This window comes from Coturnix japonica, chromosome 1 (assembly GCF_054131305.1).
Source record: "Coturnix japonica strain WE chromosome 1, WE-NBRP24, whole genome shotgun sequence".
Lineage (NCBI taxonomy): Eukaryota > Metazoa > Chordata > Aves > Galliformes > Phasianidae > Coturnix > Coturnix japonica.
Window position 1 is genome coordinate 121,550,738 of NC_140663.1, and position 19,833 is coordinate 121,570,570.

At 41.4% G+C, this 19,833-nt stretch overlaps 1 protein-coding gene across 8 annotated transcripts in view; it reads right to left on the reverse strand.

Annotated features, from left to right (window-relative positions):
* The window catches only part of AFF3 (ALF transcription elongation factor 3), a 305,750-nt gene that overhangs the window by 150,956 nt on the left and 134,961 nt on the right, over positions 1–19,833 (reverse strand). For 6 of the 8 annotated variants that reach the window (XR_014941034.1, XR_014941035.1, XM_085533170.1 and 3 more), the window contains exon 4: positions 10,820–10,864. The exons of the other annotated variants lie outside the window; for them this stretch is intronic. Coding sequence is in view for 4 of the 6 variants with exons in the window: in XM_085533170.1 (XP_085389296.1) it covers positions 10,820–10,864 (45 nt within the window). In the remaining 2 variants the exon portion in view is untranslated. The remainder of the gene's footprint in view (positions 1–10,819; positions 10,865–19,833) is intronic. 8 annotated transcript variants of the gene reach the window in all.

Below are 19,833 nucleotides of genomic sequence, written 5' to 3' on the forward strand. Positions count from 1 at the left end.
TGCCCCTCCACAGGGAGCTAGATTTAGACAGTGGAAAATCCCATACAAGAAGAGAAAAATATCAGATACTAATCCCGAGTCTTAAAAAAATCACAGAGCCTAAGTGACTATGGTGAGCCCCCAGGGACCCACAGACAAAGGCAGCTTGTTTGGGAGAAGACAGCCTGAGGGCAGCTCTCTTAGGGGGGAAGACACCATGCAGGATGAAAGAGGCTGCTATACAGAAGGACAGGACAGGGAGAGCCAGCTCAGCCTGGAAGACTGGGTAGAAATGTCACATATGGAGCAAGGGAGCTGAGGAGTGGCAGCAAAAATCAATGAGAAAATTTAGGCAAGGCAAAGTATGCATATCTTCTGTTGCTTTGTTTAGGGATGTACACCATTTCTCTAGCTAAAAGGGGGAAAAAAGAACAGAATTCACTGAATTATTGTTTTGGAACAACTGCAGAGCATGCATGCCTGCCTGCAACAATGGTCACATATTATAAAAAATCACAGAATGATAGAATCATTAAGGTTGGAAAATAGCTCTGAGAGCATTAAGTCCAACCATCAGCCCATCACCGCTTTCACACTAACCATGTCAGAAATGTGAGGCATACAACAAATGTTGGTGGACTCCTCTGCTAAGGGACACTTCACTTGCCCGTGCTTTGGCACTAGCAGCCCCAAACACAGCAGGCTGAAGATTCTCCATCCACTTAGGAAAGGTCGAAAGCGCCTGGAAATGGAGCTTGTGTCTCTTTTCCCAGAAAAAAAAAATTCTTTGTCTCTTTTTTTTTTTTTTTTTTGCACTGTGAGACTGCTGCAGCTTTCAGCTTCAGCATCAGATGAACAAGAGAGGGAACTAGCTGCCACGGCAGCAACTATATTTAGCAGTCTATTCTGCTACTGATGCATATATACCTGGCTCCTGTTGACTGTAATGAGAATTATTCTGCCAAACCATGAGGAGAATAGGCCTTTTAGGATTCACTTTGTACTAACAAAATGTCTAAGGAAAATTACCCTCTTTTGGTCCATGCTAAATTATTCCAGCTTTTCATTAAAACTCATTAAGTTTCTAAGAGATGGCATTTTTAGAAAAAAAAAAATAAACAGTTTTCACTGACAGAAAAAAGCCACTCAGATAAATGAAGAAAATGTTTACTCAGTTTAATAGGAGTAATTTTCTTTTTGGTGCTCAATTCAGCATCGGGATTTGAAGTCAACAAAGGTTGGATAAGGGTCTACAATTTTTTTTAATAGGGCTCTTCTCATTTATACTGGAATATGTTGAAAACTTGGGGTTATAATGAACCATTACATATGCGTACGTGCAATGCTAGGAAAATTAATAATGTCTTGAATTTGTTTGATATTTGTTCAGCATTCATGAGTAAATAACACATAACTTGATAAGATTCATCAGAAAAAGTATGTGTAAAACCCACATAGCTGGAAATAAACTTTTTTACTGCATGAAGCCCACTTTCTCTCCTGCCAAGTTATTGTCATTGCTGTGAACAACTTCTTTTCCCCAAGGGCAGAGTGACAGGCTTGGAAGTTCTATATAAAATTGCATGTTTTTCAACTGGAGTTTGTATTTAAGCCTTTTTATGTCCAGGTTATTTTAAGCACAGTCAATGTTGTTGTAAAATATATGTATTTTCAATTAAATCAATTCTGTAGGCAAAAATGAACCTTTTAGAAAATTTCAAAGATGTGATGGTTCATCACAATCTACATTGTAACTCATACAATGGTACTGTCTGGAGGTCAGAGTTCAGAATGCCATTAGTTAAGGCTATATCAATGATCTGGTGGTGAAAATAATTGTCTCTTTTCCAAGTACCTCAGTTTTGTAACACACCTGACAGCACTTTACTTCATAATCCACCATAGTCCAAAGTAACTCTGTAAGTGACAAACCTCAACCAAACACAATAAATGGCATTTATCTCTAATCGTAAAGGACATATACTATGGTATTTGCTTGGTCAAAATGGGATTAGTAATCAATCCCTCTTAAGACATTCTATTAACTTGGAGTACTTTGAATCACGCAGGCCAATGATTGTGTACATTCTTTCCTTCAAAAACAGTTTTCACTTTTCACATTTTCAAACACAATGCAACAACTAAATGCAATAAGCTACACTGGCAAAAAGATATCAAAACATAGAATTAAAAGATATCCAATCACAACTTCTTCAGTCTGGCTAGCACTGTATTCTCCGAGGTCTTTGAAATTTTGTACAAGACTGAAGGAAGCCCAGCACATGGTACAGAAAAGCTAGGCCATGGCTACCCTAATGCACCGAGGGACCACATACCCAAACACCGGCCCACAGTTGTCTGTATCATTAAATTATTCACATCAGAATGGTTTAGACCTTGGCCAAGTCTTACAGACAAAATCCATGCATGCCCAGGGGCCATTCCCCACAGGCAGCACTCTGCTTTGTGGCTGTTAGAGTTCAGCACTTTGGACATGAGCCATGCTATGTTGATTGGCCTCAGGGCAAGAGAACAGTTATTAGTCCATTTTATTTATTAGTACAGACATCGCTACGGAATATTCTTGAAAGTGATTTAATTTCCTTTTAGCAGGCTCCTCTTTTCTCCTACAGTTTCCTTAATTGGTCTTTCTGCCAAGTGAAGCTAACTTTTAACTCATGTGTTGCTTCTAAATATGATTAAACAAGATTAATAAGAGAATACTTGTCTCAGCTCCCAAACGAGGAAAGCTGCCTCTCTCAGACATAAACAGAGAGCTCACACTTCCTGGGTCAAACCAAAGTGGGACGTGTAGTGGAGAGTTCCCACTGATCAGTTGTTCTATGATGTAAAGCTGTCTGTAGGGATGTCACCCTCAATGACTGCCGGGCAAATTGGGGCTTAGTGGAAAGTGTACCGTATAGTAGCATCTCATTGCATTGCTCTGGTGATTTAGCTTTGTTAATACCCAGTTTAACAGTTTAACAACCCAAAATCCAGCAACAAAACTACTCCTTTTCAAATGATTTATAACTTGTATAGAGGAAAATATGCATTGCAGAAGAAAGCCTCTGCCACCACAAGGTTTACTGGAGGATGCCTTAACATCAAGTCACATCTCTTTTGTGGTCTTACTTCATCTGAGTGAATCTTACCAAAGGGATATAAAGAAGGCTGCTTTCTAAAGCTGACAGCTAAAGTCACCAAGCCCCCAGCTCACAGCAGTGTGAGTATGTATGATTATCCAAATTTTATTCTTCTTTCATTAGGACAGATAGTGCACATCCTTTCTGGTATTAATATGCATAATTCTGTTGGCCTCCAAGGAACTGTGGCATGGATAGACAAAACGAGGATCTGTCTGGCCCTTTGCCATTAATAACAAGGAATCGTTTATCTATATTGGAACAAGATGGTGATGCTGCCTCTTCTCCAGCTTTGTGAAGCACTCTACACAGAGGGAAAAATTAGTAAGTATTTTACTATATTATTTTGGTATAGGAGAGAGGCTGGATAATTCATTCTGGATTCTCTTTTGCCTTGTCAAATAACAGGGTGTACACACTCACTACAAAACAGCAGTTTGGAAAATTAATTCCACCACATTATCATGGTAGCATTTTACCAACTCTTTTACAACAGCCTGCCTCTTCCAAACACAAATCCATCACTCACTGGCTACTTATGCTCTAAAACAAATGTGAGTCTCTTTGCTCCTGTTCAGTTCAAAACAGGATGTATTTTGCTGTACTTGAATGCGCCAGTACCTCAGTACATGAATGGCTCATGTCACTGAAAGTGCCTTGTGCCCCATCAGGACTCAGGAGACAGAAGCAGATGTTACCTCTGAGTGGCATTTATTGCAAGTCTTATTTTCACCATCAGGGTTTCTAGTTTGATCCCCTATTTCCACTAAACTATTTATAGTTTTTGCCTTTTTAAAGTGACATTTTTCATTGAGAGCAGCAAAAATCCAAGTGTGGCAATTCAAGGGGTCCACTGATGTACAACTAATTAACAGCTGGCTGATGTTATCACTGTTAGCACTGTACTTCAGAGCCATTTTACACAATACTCTGTACCTGAAAATACATGCTAATTGCCAGGGAAGAGATGTTAAAGCATCTGGATTTGATTAGTAGGCTACAAATGTTCACTGACAACTGAAACATATGATGGGTCGTGATAATGAGGGACATAGTTAGTGGTCATGGTGGTGATGGGTCGACAGTTGGACTTGAAGATCTTAGTGCTCTTTTCCAGCCTTAATCATTCTATTATTCTATAAACATGGGCAAAAAAGGGATGTGCTATGCACGATGCCCAAATGAGGAGCACTTTCAACTCAAATAGACTGATGGCAACAAACAGATCATCTGGAGAAATACTCTGATGACCTGATAAAGCCAGCCTGGTGGCACCTAAAAGGGGCAAAAGTTGTGAAAAGTGAACAGTATCTTCACAGCCTTTTGGATGGACAAGGAGGTAATAAAGAGACTGGCAGCAGAGAACAGGTAAAGAAAGGCCAAAGCGCCACAAGCAGATGGTGTGCCCTGAAAACTGCCAAGATGTGATGAGTCGGGTGATTACAGTGTACGAAGGTATGCCTGTTCTGCAGTCATTGCAGTTTATGTTAACAAAGCAAAAATATCTCTATGTAGCCCTGGTATGGTTGTTAATTTTGCTATAGCAAGACAAGGTTCTGCATGAACTGCAAATTCTCACTGAAAAGCTGGATAAGATCCAAGCAGAGAGCCTGATGAAGTTCCACTGTGCTGTCATCCACATCGCCAGTGGTACCTACCTAGCTGTCTGGGGGAAAGCTGACATAGGGAAATCACACAGAATCACAGAACTGCAGGGGATGGAAGTGATCTCAAGTCCAACTCCCCTATTAAAGCAAGTTTCCTACAATAGGATGCACAGGTAGGCATCCAGGTGGGTCTTTATTATCTCCACAGAAGGAGACTCTACAACCTCTCCGGGCAATCTGTTCCAGTGCTCTGTCAACCTTATCATAAAGAAGTTCTTCAGCATGTTAGTATGGAATTTTCCATGTTCAAGTTTAAGGCCATTGCTCTTTGTCCTATTGCTACACACCTCCAAGAAGAGCCTGGCCTCATCCATTTGTCCCTCGCCCTCCTTTTTATGTTTATAAACATTTTTCAGATCCCCAGCTGCTGTAGAAAGGAATCATAGAAACATTTGAGTTGGAAGGGGCCTTTAAAGGCCATGTGATACAGATCTCCTGCAAGGACCAGGGACATCTACAGCCAGATCAAGCTGAACAGCACCCAGCCCAGCGTGACCTTGAATATCTCCAGTGATGGGCCACCATCACCCTGGGCAAAAGGTAATGTACAGCAGAGGTGGATGTCATGGTGACCTAAGAAGAGCAACGTTAAGAAGTGAGTACTGGAGATTGAATTAGTTGAACTATAGCTTAATGTTTCTGGGTTGTAGTGTCTTGCGTGAAATGATAGAATATGAAAATGCACCCAATGCTTTTTATTTCTTTAAAGAAAAAAAACATACAAAAAGAATGACAGTGAAGAGATGCAATGAATGGTGTATTTCAGTCAAAATAGTACCTGAGATGCTCTGAAATTAAGGATACTGAAAGCAAAGCAGTGTTATGAAAGTTCTTCTGAAAGATTACAATGAAAATAAATAGTGTTTTACTCCTCTGATACATTTTTAACACAATTCTATTACTTCAGAGTACTTTTGAGACTGAACAGGAAAGATAGTGTCAGCAAACTGGGCTTTCTAACCTTCCCTCTCCCCCAACTGCAGTTGCTGCATTCCCCTTGCAAATTCCTCGGGCATTTCCCCTAGGCTCAGTCACAAAAGCCAATCTGAATTTCCCCATTAAGGGGCTGAGCTGAGGGCAACCTCTTCATCCTCCTCCCGGACTACCACAAACTGCTCCACTCACAGGTGGCTCTTGATCTGCAAGCCTATACTCTCACAGAGCAGCAAAGTGGGTCTCATTCCATCTGTAGGCTTTCCCCTCTGCTTTGGGAAGCAAGTTGAGTGGTTAGAAATATACGGCTGATTACCATATTTGTGTTCTGTAATTCTTCACATGTCTGACTCCACCAGGAGCTTAACTGAAGCCAGTGCGATCTTACAGTCATTAACATTTACAAGGCAGCAGTTCACAGTTGTTGAACTAACAACCTACCCCTAAGAAACTGATTTTTCTCCCCTCTAAGTATTGACACGTGCTCTGCTGGCTGTGATGCTTATTCACAGTGACAGTGTGTTTGGTAGGATTCCGTGTTTTCACAGGATTTGTCTTGCGCAGACAGTTTCTAATTTACCTCTGCTCTTGTTTTAATTCAATCAGCTGATGGAGTGCAGCTGATCTCTCAGCACATATGGCTGTTCAGGTTGGAAAAAAACCCTGAATATTTGATGGGTTGATCCTTAACGCTTTCTGCTGAAGAATTAGCAAGGTTGCTAATGAGCCAAGGGATCCCAAGTGGGGAAGGGAAAAAATGCAGAACTAGATGCTGTTTTCATTCAGTTTTTGTTTTTTTTTTAACATAGCTCAAATAAGGACTGCTGTGTTTTACGCTCTCTGGCTAGTTTTACAATGCAGAGAAATTCAAGTGCATCTATCACACTTAAAAGGACCTGTTTTAATAAGTGGATGTTCTGTGGCCACAGGGAGTCACAGCCTATTTGCAACCTGAGGCACTCACCCTGTGCAGGAGGCTTGGGCACCAAGCAGCTATCCCTCAATGGTGTGTTTGCAGCTGCAGCCTCAGTCCTTTCTCTGCCTCCCTTACTTATTTTTCTTTATTTCCTGAGAAAACCTTATCTGTCCTCCACCCCATACCCCACCCTGCCTCCCTTCTTCCCCAAAGGAGGTCACTTCTGTGCTCACTGGCTGAGTCTGGTTTCCCTCCAGCCCTCTGCTCAGTGCTTCTGCTGCTCTCTTCCATCAGCTTCCCTCCATTGCTGCATCCTGCAGCCAAATGGTGTTTGCAGACCATGTGCTTGACACTGTGTCTGTCTCTCTCCAATTCAGTGACACCTCTCACGTCAACCCAACCCCCCCCCCCCCCAAAAAAAAAAAGAAAAACAAAGGGAATGCACCAGGATCATCTTTAATAATTAAGAGTTCAGACTGCCTGCTGGTTTCTTTTCAACAAAGCCACTGCAGCACTAGGAAATCACAGCTAAGGCTGTAAGAGCAGCCAGATCAATCTCAAACCACTTATCTTACAAATCCTGAATTGCCTACATCCAGCACTCAACCTTTCTCCTTAAATCCATTGCAAATACACTCAGAGTGTATCAGATATTGGTTGAAACAGTTAACTTAGTGGAGTGGCAGAACTTTTGTTACCATTTTTTGCATGCACTACAGCAAAGTAAATATTTACTCCAAACCCCACCTGTAATAACATAATTTACAGCCACACGCCTACAAGCAAATAGAAATCAGCTAAAATTGTGAAGCTCAGTTAGCAAGATTGTTTCAGGAGAGGAGGGTAATAGATTGGCTTTGGAGATATCTCAGGAATTCAGGCAGCAACTGCTCATGGCACTGTGGAATTAAGGATATTTGAATAGTATAACTCCTATTTTCTGCTTCAAACTTTTCTAGCATGTCCTCCATCTACAATGTGAAAGCTTACAAGAAATTACCTTTCATAGCTACAGTGAAATAATGCATCTTTTCTCTCTCAATTTGACATTACATCTGCAACTTGGTCTTATGGCATAGAATCATAGAATGATTAAGGTTGGAAAAGACTTCTCAGATCACACAGTCCAACCAGCAGCCCACCCCCACCAAGCCCACTGACCACGTCCCTCAGTGTCACATCCACACAGTTCTTGAACACCTCCAGGGACAGTGACTGCACCACCTCCCTGGGCAGCCTGTGCCACTGCAGCACCACTCCTTCTGAGAAGGAAAGTTTCCTAATATCCAACCTGAATCTCCCCTGAGGCAACTTCAGGCCATTCTCTCTCATCTTATCACTGTTAAGTGGAAGAAGAAGCCAGCTCCACCTTTCCACATCCTCCTTCCAGGTCACTGAAGATAGTGGTAAGGTCTCCCCTGAGAATCCCCTTTTCCAGACAGAACAATTTCAGTTATTTATATCGAAGGCTCTCCTTATAATTTTCTCAGTCCTTGACACGTGTGCCTGCAGCTGGACAGAGAAGTCACTACACTTTGAAGAAGTTGCTATGAATTAGTGCACAGCATTAGATTAGGTACAGGATTCCTGCAGTGATTATAAACTCAGCAGGAGTCCTTACAGCAGCTCCAATCTCAACAGGGTTACTGTCTTGTTAATCAACCTCCCTCAGGACTCGAAGCAGTTCTGTGCTTCAGTTCTTGGGGGCTTTGCTTGGAAGCTGCAGTTCTGTGCAGAATGATCTGTCAATTTACAAAGTCTACAGAGCTTTGATACACTCAGTAAAGCACATAAAAAAAGGCTTGGCTTAAGCTGTGGCACCCTGTGTTGCACACAGACCACACAAAACCTACACGACCTTCTTGACACAGTCAGTGCAAAATAAAATGTGGAGATTTTCAAGTAATGCCTAAACTGATCTGTAAACCCGGGCCCATATGCTAGCTCTAGTCATGTTCTGAAACCTGCAGGTGATAGGATGCATGCCCTCACCTCCTGCCACACAGCTGGGGGAAGGGAACATGGGGAAGAAGCCAGAGTAGGTGCTGGGCACACTTTCTATCCCACTGCATCTTGACAGGGAAATGAGTAACGTGGCTCACCATGAAGTGCCTATGCCATGCAAGAGCCACAGCCTGACCTGGGCTGGGAACACACTGTCTAGGAAGGGAGGCTGCTCTCTGCTTCATCTTGTGGAAGAGACAATTATAATGGGGTGCAGGGTTCCTTAAAAAGTTAAATTTGTAAACAGCTTCTTCCTTTTGCTGATGTCCTGTTTATTACAAAAGGGTACAATTAAACTGCTCTCTACCTCCTGCCCTGTAAGGAGACGGTGTCTCAGCTTTGAAAGCCTTACGTGTATCTTGGCATCCTTTAAAGTCTTCTGAACATGATTTTGCAGAATGTCAAATCAGAAAGAAGTTGGTAATGGTAAAAGGTGCTGGGGCAACTAGCAGGACATGGGACAAAGTGCTCTGCAGAGCAACTCTGCAGTCCTTGGTAGGAGGAGATGTCCCATGCAGATCCTTAGCCAGGTATTTTTGGTAGATATTTTTGTTCTAAGGCTGCCTTCTCCAAGGAGAGACAGGACTGCAGCCAGCACCATGACCTGTGAGAAGTGAACAAGGGAGCTTGGGAAAGCTGCTTGTAGTTAATTGATTCATTCAACTTTCAAGCAAAGTGAAAGAATTTCTGAATAAATCCAAATGAACGAAAGGGTTCTATCCATCCAAGGATGTGATGCACATTTCATCATGAAGATTCACAAAAATATTTACTGAGGAAGGTGCCCAAAAGACAAAGAAGAGAGAGAGAAAGTGTGTTCACCAGTTTGAAGATGTACCTTACAACTGACAGTCATGTGGTGCATTGTGTGCTATATGGGACTGCATAAGACTAGAGTCTTGTACATATCCATGTTCCTACACATAGAAGGCACCATGTCTTCTCCATTTTAGACCACCTGAACTATTTGTATTTAAGGAGAAAAACGGACATGCTTGACTGTTCTTTTAAAAGAAAAAAAAAAATAATGTGAATGAGCCTCACATCATAATCTCAGCACATCGTGAAAAAGCTCTCATGAATTACACTATCCACTACTAACTTGTAACAAAAGGACAGGGATTGAGTCTCAGACTTGTTGGATATGCAATTAAATCCTGCAACAGCCTACTTTGTAAACGTTAGCTAAGTAAAAGCTCTGCCAATGAAGTCATAAGCAATCCATCATAATCACCCTTCAATAAACTCTTTGTCCAGTTCAAGAATTAAAAGCTGTATTTAACATATTCATGGAGAATGGAGAAATGCCTTTAGAAACAACAGCCTTAATGCACTGCTAATCTCTAAACTAAATATTTATAGTCTTGTAGTTTATAAACAATCTGGAATATTTTGGTATTGGATGCACACACAGTAATAGAGAGGTTTTACCATTCCACCCACCTGGCTTGGTGTTTTACCATTATGTTTGAATTGTAAATACAAAAAATTATTGAATTATCCACGTAGAAAGAGAACTGAAAAGAGCAGGAATTAAAATACATGAAAATGGTCCACTGTTTATTAGTTTGTCTGCTTCAGAAAATAATCAATATCAAAGTTGATTCAAGATGAAATCTGTCCGGATGTGTATTAATTTGGTCCATGAAAATAAACTAGAAATTACTGGGATAAAAGAAATAATAATGAAATATGGAAATAACTGCAGATTTTGCACATTGTCATTATATAATGGATATAATGGAGATAATGACATTACATAATGGATTCTAATTAAATCCAGGTGGAAAATGACCTTCCTAGACCTCCCTTCAAAATTAAGATTTTTGACAGTCATGATTAATGGAAACATGCACTTCGCATGGTTTGTAAACCTGAAACATCGTTGTACATTTCAGTTTATAATTTATCCCATTATCTGCTTCTGCATGCATGAAGGTCAGCCGTACTGGCACAAAGTAGCAGTGAAAGCCAGAGGCTCTGGAAGGTTGCTTACACACATTTTCTGTTCTTTTATTTGGCATATAATTTTGCCTACTTGTTCCTTAGAAGGATGACAATCTTAAAGTGTGATATATTTAACAGCGGTAATTGCAATATTCTTGTTGTTCTCTTGCCTTTTTAGAGTAAACAAAATGGCACTAGAAGAAAGTTTTTTTTTTAAGAATTCCTACCCGCAATATTTCTTCAATGCAGCTGTTATCTCCTGTTCCACTGTCCTGTAAACAAAATGAAAATTCAGTTTGTTTGTGTTTTAGAAAGAAATAACAAATAGCAGGTTGAGGACATGGTTGTCACATGAAATGCATTCAAAATTCTATTACAGTTTCGAAATGAGGCCAACTCTTTCCAGCCTCTGAAAGTTGAACTGCTGAAAATTCTCAAATTATTCCCCGTCACCACCACAGGAAGATGTAATATTTGCAGTGTTTACATGTGATTGGCACATATTTGTATAAATTCATATGATTTTGTTTATGCCACATTTGGGTGTGCACCATGCTGTTTCAGATATACTGCTTATAAATAAGCATAAGCAAAATGATCATTGTCTGTACACAGATCCAATATGTGCATTTATTTATATCAAATAAATAACATCTGTCTGTATCCTTTGTGCAGGAAAGTTTCTGCAGTGACACCGCCTGTGAGAAGTCTGAGACTACATAGGGTAGCTTTGATACTGAGGGGAGAGCTGCAGGGGCAGCCACCCTAAGCACCAACTGGACAACACAGTAGTTGTGAGAAGGTGATGCCTTCTTAAAATGCTGACCCCTACACCCACCCTTTATGATGTGAGTTTGGGGATGCACAGGAATTCAGCTCTCCTGAATGACATAGATTACTCTAGAGTCGCTAGGAAACATTTCTTCTCAGAAGGAGTGGTGCTGCAGTGGCACAGGCTGCCCAGGAGGGTGGTGCAACTAAGTATTTCATGAAATCAGCCTGCGGAGAATTACTTGTATCTGACATACTAATGCTAAAGAGTAACTGCAGTCCCACACAGACGGACCTGTTTTCATCACACCCCTGTCCCCATGAGACCCACAATGCTCCCCACCTTCCCTGCAATGCAAGAAAATAGTTACTGGTGCCACTGAAACTAACAAGACAGACACATGCATATAGAAACAGCACTACTGTCTTTGGATAATTAAGAAATTTAAAATCTGTATTAGCAATTTTTAATTGCCTCTTCTCTGTGGTACCCACTCTGATTTATCATTTTCCTTCCTGAAAGCCTGGTCTATGATCTTCTGGAAACCACTGGTGTGTGGTATCTCTCAGTGGTCTGTACTGGGATCAGTACTGCTTCATATCTTTATTAATTACACAAACAGTGGGATCAATTACTCTTCAATGAGTTTTTGGATTACATCAAAGCAAGTGGCACAGTTGATATGACAGAAAGAAGGGACTGTACTGATAGAGTACAGATAGTGGGGAGATTTAGATTAGATGTATGGAAGAAATTATTTACTCAGAGAGCAGTGAGGCTCTGGCACAGCTGCCCAGAGAAGCTGTGGTGCCCCATCCCTGGAAGCACTCAAGGACAGTTTGGATGGGGCCCTGGGCAGCCTGAGCTGCTGGGGGCAGCCCTGCCCATGACAGGGGGAGGGTCTGGGTGGGCTGTGAGGTCCCTTCCGACCTGAAGCATTCTATATTATCTATTCTATGACCCTGCTAACAATAGTAAGGTGTGTAAAGCCACTATCCTGTATGCCTTGTTTACAAAGCAAAGAATCTGCTGCTCGACTTCAAGTTCACTGCTCTCCACTGTCATCTTAGACAAGGAGTTGACTTACCACTATATGCTTTATCTATATGATGCACTGATGGCAAAATAGTGCTCGTTACTTTTTTACCAAGGGCAATATAACTGAGAGTAAATTCGGCAGTAGGCTATTTCAGAGAAGGTTCAAAAACAAGCTTCTATTTCAAAATGAAATATCCCTCCTAGAAGTGTAATGAAATAAGTCTGCAAATACTCATCAGCAAAAAAATTATCCTTTCCATTACTACAGAACTCAAGCCATAGCTATTCTCAGTACATATCTCTGGGCAGAAAGTGAAAATATTTCCACTCTTCCATTTCTCTCTCTGAGTATTATCACAATGCCTTCCAAAAGGCAAAAATAAAGAAAGAAGTACAGGACCAAAGACATGCTATGCAAAAAAATGAAAGTAATATTTGGAAAAGAATTCCATTTCTATACTATCCTCTTTGTTCTTCATCTTTTTAATGCCAAAGATAAATTTTTAAATGTATTTTTTACTTTGAATTCTGACTTGCTGGTACCTATCTTGTGTTACTGTTGATATCAAAGTTCCCAGAGTAAGGTTAGAGAGGTTAGGAGTTAATGTTCTGCACATAGCAAGCAAATTCAATTTCATGTGGCTTGGGGCCATATATTTTTCTTTATGATATCACAGAATGATAAAATCAAAAAATCACAGAATGGCCTAGGTTGGAAGGGACCTAAAAGATAATCCAGCCCCCAACCCCCTCTGTAGGCAGGGCTGCCCCCCACCAGCTCAGGTTGCCCAGGGCCCCATCCAACCTGGCCTTGAGTGCCTCCAGGGATGGGGCACCACAGCTTCTCTGGGCAGCTGTGCCAGCACCTCACTGCCCTCTGAGGAAAGAATTTCCTCCTAACATCTCGTCTGGATCTTCCCCCTTTTCATTTAAAGTTATTCTTGCAATTAGACCATGTAAAAACCTTTCTGCTTGTAAGCTCCTTTCAAGAACTGGAAGGTGCCAGTGAGTTTCCCCTGCAACTTTCTCTTCTCCAGACAAGCCCAACACCCTTAACCTTTTTTCACAGCAGAGGTGTTCCAGCCCTCTGATCATCTCCACATCCTTCTCATGCTGGGGACGTAGGCCTGGACACAGTACTCCAGATGGGGCTTCACAAGGGCAGAGCAGAGTGGGACAATCCCCTCTTTCTCCCTGCTGACCACTCCTCTTCTGATGCAGCCCAGGACATGGTTGGCCTTCTGGGCTGCATACAGTGCAGTGTTCATGCAGGACCTAAGGCAGGTCTGAAAGGGGTCTGTAGGCCTTGATTTGGAAAAGATTCCGCACTCTCACTCTCGTTTTTCTCTTCTCTACTACAAGCCTACTCACATCACAGAGGAACCCCGGCAACCTGAATTTAACTTCATAACCAGATTTTAACACCTACAGAAATAAAATGAAATAAAATAAAATAAAATAAAATAAAATAAAATAAAATAAAATAAAATAAAATAAAATAAAATAAAATCTAGTCAATGTTTCTTGAAACCTGAAATAAAGAAAGAGATTGCACCAAATAACCCCATGCCATTTGCAGACGTGGGCTTCCCTGGTTCATACAACGTCGTGTCAGTTCTGGTTTCACGATGTAGCGCCCACTTAAGAATATGTCAAAGTGGGCTACAGCCTCCACAGCTCTGCCATATCCTTCACAGCCAGTGCCAGGAGTTGGCACACTCATGCGGCTGGCATGGCACCTGGTGGGGAGGCGGTGCGGGGCTGCTGCCGAGGAGCAGCGGCTGCTGCAGAAACAGCCGGGAGCATCGCGCTGCTGATAACGCATGGAGCTAATTACAATGCAAAGCACAGAGGACTGTAAGAAAGAAAGCTGACGAAAGGCTACAGCGAATCCTTGGGAACTGGGATGTCATTTCAAAAATGGTTACATCTGTGCAAATTTTTATTTTTATTTTTTAGAGCATTACTTTATTTCTTCTGTTAGCGACAGCTTTCACATGGAGATACATAGAAAAAACTCCTCGGAAAGGAACTGCCTATCTCTGATTCCCTTGTTTCAAAGCTTTGCACAAAGAAAAGGAAGAAAAAAATCGTTTACCAGAAACTGTTTTTTTTTTCAGCCTAAAAGATTTCTACCATGCAAGCCTTTGGTGTTACTATTTGTACTTACAAAGCCTCTAGGAGTTACCAGTTTTTACCTCCAACACATGTTAGAGGTGATAAAGATCTCCGGGAGGTTGAGGTGCACACTCAGCAGCCCTGTTGCTGTGCTGTGATAGCACTGGGATGCCACCATCAGCCACCACATGTCCAACCCCTTGTACCACCACTGCTTGAGAACTGCCCAAACACCACCCAGCAGGAGCGCAGGTAAGAGAAAGATAAGTGCAGGAGGATTCAGCAGGTGTTGATAGAAGGAAACAACTGTGTGCTTAAAAAAGAAAGGCATTCATTTCCATTACAAAATGAGAGTCTGCAGTCCTAAGTTCCACTAACAGTCATGTCTCTGGTAGTGCTGAATCCTCTGAATGAGGCACACACATCATGTAGATGCACTTTTCCCAATCCTTATTTTGGTTAGAGCGTTTTGTGGGTCAAGATAAGACTGACAGGTGTGCTCCTATTCTTTATTCTTGCCCATATGTCTGGCCTCTGCCTGTTGGGTAGTAGAGAACTGTTGTTCTTCTGAATTCGAAGTGGCCTTTCTGACTAACAAGATGGACATTTCCTTCTTGGTAGGCAACTGATGGCCTACCAGTGTTACTTCCCTCTAAATGGGTTGGATGTCAGGAAGCCAGGGCATACAGCAGAGCCCCCCCAACCCACAACCCACTAGCACTGGGAATACTGACTGCTCCCCCCACTGCTCAATGGCCTGGAGTCCTGGTCACTACCTAGGGGAGCAAGGGCAGAACTGAGATGGCCACAGTTATGTCAAGGAAAGAGAAAGGAAGAGACTGCTGGGGAAGATGGATTTTCTGTTGTCCCTGTTTTTTGAAAGCTTTGTTTTGCAACTGTACCGTTCCCCACTTGCGATTCAGAATGCCAGTGGCCATAATCTGTTGATAGAGCAGTTTTCTCCTGTGCTCACACTGCTGTGATAGGAACTGTTTCACTTTTACTACAAGGAACTGCTGCCGCTGTTGCCTTAGACACAGAGATGTGCAAAAGGGAACTGGGGATGAACGACTGAATTCTCCTCAAGCTCTGTGTCAGAAAATGCTGCACTAATTAAAGTTATTAAAGCTATCTAATTTACATTGACTGTTAATAAACTGTTGCCCTTAATATGCTCATTTTCTTTTTGAAACTGTCTTCATATTTATTATGGGGATTATTTTTCCTACCATGGGATCTTGCAGCACGGTCTGCTTCAAAAGGGAAGAGAAGAAAGGTTAACAGAGGTTTTATTTCAAGAAAAAAAGAAGAAGAAAAAGCAAGTGATTAAAGTCGCCTCGCTTTGGTTTAATGGAAGCATCTGGGTATAGTAACTGTGGGCTTTGTAAGTGCAGAGTCATCATGACCCAGTCCTGTGCAAGGAACTGGTAGATACTGTACCTAATCGAAGAAGATGAATCAAAAATATCCTTAGATGGAAATGCCAAGTGGCTGGTTAGACTTGCCATGCACACTAGAAAGGAGAAGGTAATTGGGCAAGGGTATGTTTTGTTCACAATGAGTGATGCTTGCTCTGTACTCAGCTCACCTACAACTGAGGCAGGGCAGCAGCTTTTGGAGAGCTTTGAGAAAGGAGACTGCAGAGGGTCTGAAAGAGCCACAGTACAGTGTGTCATCATCCCTGCATGTGCTGGGGCTATGTGCAGACGAGTAGAGCCAGGGAACAAGAAAGGATCCAGTCTGGCATTTAGATGAGGTTGGATCTGGAAGTAAAAGCACCCACTGCACTGCAATTTTATTTTTTAAGTAGGAGGATGATGAGGTTAGAGCGTAACTCTGCCAGTGCGCATAGAGCCTGCCACAGAGCTCAGAGGTTCTCTTGCCTGCTTAGTGACTGGCTTAAAGTATGGAAATCCCTAAGTCAGAAAGCAAGGTGTTGCTGATGGGCTGCAGTCTGGCTTGCTGCTGGGACCTCCTCCTTAATTGAGGTACCTACAGCCCAGTTTGGAAGTGGTGGGTGTAGCCATGAGTGGAGGGGATAGGGCAGAGTTCTTTGCACTGATGAGATGGTCTGAGTCCAAGTCCACTTCATGAAAAAATCAAGAGAATGAAAAGACAAGAACCCTTCTGAAATTTCTTCACCCTCCCCACCCCTACAGGCCATCAAACAATCACTTACTGGAGCTGCACTGGTAACATTTCATCTACTGTGAGATGCTTGGGATGCTCAGATGGGGCCTACTGGCAGATGAGTGGAACAATTTTACAGGCTTTTATGTTATATTCATAAAAATGAGAAAACCTGAACACATCAGAATTACTCTGTGACCCAGCAACAGTATAAAGAGAGCTGTAATGGGGAAGAACTGCAATGTTCTATTAATAAAATATAAAGGTTTTACTGTTATTGGGAAAGATGGATTGTGTCAAATCAATACCATGTCAAAGTATATTAATGTTTTCTTGTGCTAATGAAACAATATGGGCCGATGTGATTACACTGGCTTGTTACCCATATGATGGATATAATGGGATAGTAGTAATGAAGACTGCAGTTTTACTTCTTGTTTTACAGCTCAGTCCTGAGTAGTACCAGGTAAGTGACTTGAAACCAATTGGTTTCAACTGACTGGTGGTTTGATACAGATGCTATTTGTTGCAGAGTTTCTATAAGAAACACCAGAATGTTTGGGTTTTGAAACAGGTAAGGCACTTTGATGAATACAGGGGCTTCTCCCCTTAGCCCACACTGTATGTCCATAGCCAGCCAAGGAGCCTGTGCTGAATGTGATAGAGATCAGCTTGGCTCCCCATTAGATGCTCTCCTTCTTGCTACATGGATGGCCAATTAGCATCAACTGGAATGCTCTATTTTTAGTGATATGGCCGCTTGTCTACTGGGACCTGGACTGAGACCAATTGATTGCATTTATTATATTGTTTGTGCTTGTTTGGGGAGAATGCATAACATCTGTAAAGCGGCAACAGTTGGAAAAACACTCATTGTGGAACTGTTAATCTTTCTGTGACATTTTAATATGAATATACCATAAGCTAGTATAATATTCAATAAATTAAATGGATTATTTTGCCAAGAGATTCTTTAAAAATGTTAATTAGCAATAAATCAATAAAAACTATTCAACATGAAAATCAATTACATCCCTGTTTACATTATTTAACTCCAAGCATTTCTGTTTGTGTGCTTGTAATTAGCAAGCTATAAAAGATGCCATAAATAGGTGCATAATGAGAAGAACTGTTTATAAATGATAATTGGTATTCATTCCCACTGAGCTAAAGGTGATGTGATTACAAACTACCACGTAGAAAGGGTTAATCCTCTTACAGATGTGTATTTAGAGTACAGAGATCTACAGAAATCCTTCCTGCAAAAAGCCCCTAATTGAAGAAAGCCCCACAGGAGGGTCTGAAAGAAACACCTCATAGGCACTTCTTAAAGCCTATTTACATCCAAGTAGAATTGGTCATAGGGAAAACCCTACTTTTGGGTGGTGGGGCATGATAAACAGAACCCGGCATGCATAATTCAATGTTTGTACAGTATCATCATGTAAACAACATCTAAGTCAAAAGGACAGAGATGCTCACTGAGCTGAAAAAGTTTGTTTCCTAGGACAAAATAACCTCCTATTAATGCCTACTGCTGAAAACTGCCTTCTCATTTTTAGAGACTGAGACTGTGATCGGGTCTTAGCAGTTAAAAACCTCCAAGGCCTGGAAACATCTACCTTTCTATCAAAGCTTTCTGCTGGTTTAAGGAAGTCACCAACACTTGAGAAAGAGGTAGTTTTGGCTTTGGCAGTGTCTTCTCCTCAGCAAAACAAAAAGCTCATGCTTTCATAACAAATGCTTTGGTGAGGGCAGCAGCCATCAAGAACCCTTGGCAGAGCAAGTCTGAAGCATGCGGAGAGCACTGAGCATCTGGCCATGAAGCCAGTTCAGTTAAACAACCTCTTTGTAAATCTAGAGATAAACTACTTTTTCTACTTTGTCAGGGCAAAACTCATGTGCATTTTCTTTCTTATCTGGACTGTGAACTGAAGTTAATTAATGTTGGCCTGGAACACTTACATTGTGTTTCCTTGATCTGCACAGAATATAATCATTACATGGAAAACATGGATCAGGGTAAGGATAATTTTTTTTTTTTTTTTTAGAAAAAGGAAAGTCTATTATCTGTAAGGAACAGGGAGTGATACTCAATGGTTTGAGAATCATAGCTCAGTCTCATGGCTAAAACATGTCCTGGTCATGGCAATTATGACCTGAACATCTATTTGCCCAAGAGGGATGCAATTTGCTACTGGATACCCAAAGATTTATCAGTGAAGATGAGCAATCATATGCATCTGCATCTCTAAAGCAGTCCCTTGACACTTCTGGTCAGCTCAGGTGATTCTCTGCACAGAGGTTGACAAATAGCACAGTTCTCCAAGCTGCAGGGAAGAATCTCAGCAGAGCTTTATTGTGCTCTCAGCATTCCTGAAAGTCACAAGAAAAATCAAACTATGCTACGGTCCCTGACAGACTGATGGGAACACACTCACTGCACAGCTACTGAAAACTGTACTCTCCAAAGGTTTTGCAGAGCTAATAGAACACGTGAAATTTCAATAAAATGTCAATTCTGTAATGTCTTAGGGCTCTTACTTTTCTCTTATTTTCATGTATTCTCAGGTTAGTGTTCCTTTCAAAGGGGTTATTGAATCTAAAAATCACAGTGCTTTCAGGTTTTCCTGTTGCTTATTGTGGTTCCGAGTAACGGCGAAACACAGACAGAAAAGAAGAAAAACTAGCCTCCTCTTCTCCGGATTTTGTGTCTTTGAAACAGTTTGCTTACCCTTCTGGTAGACACTTGCCAGTTTCCAGCTGTTTGCACAGAGTTCACGGTTAAAAGCTAATGGAGAATCATTTATAAATCCCAGAAACATAAAACTGCGTAAACCACAACTTTTGGCCATGTTACTCACGGGTAGTAACCACATATCACTGTCACATTAACAGTTTCCTTTTTAATAAAAAAACAACCAAACAACAAAGAACACCTAGTAATAAACTCCTTTACAGCAGTGCAGTGCCATAGAGCAAGACCAGGTAAGAACTTCAGTGCCCTAGATATGCACACAGAAAACTACTCTCTATGCAGTATTACTGCCAAAAATGGTTTTAAATCCTGTGTGCACCAGCATTTGTATATATGTAATACACAACACAGCGTCAGGAAATGAAAAGAAGAAAACAGCAGTAATGGTAGAAGTTTGCTTGTATTGACTTTTAGACAATGACCAG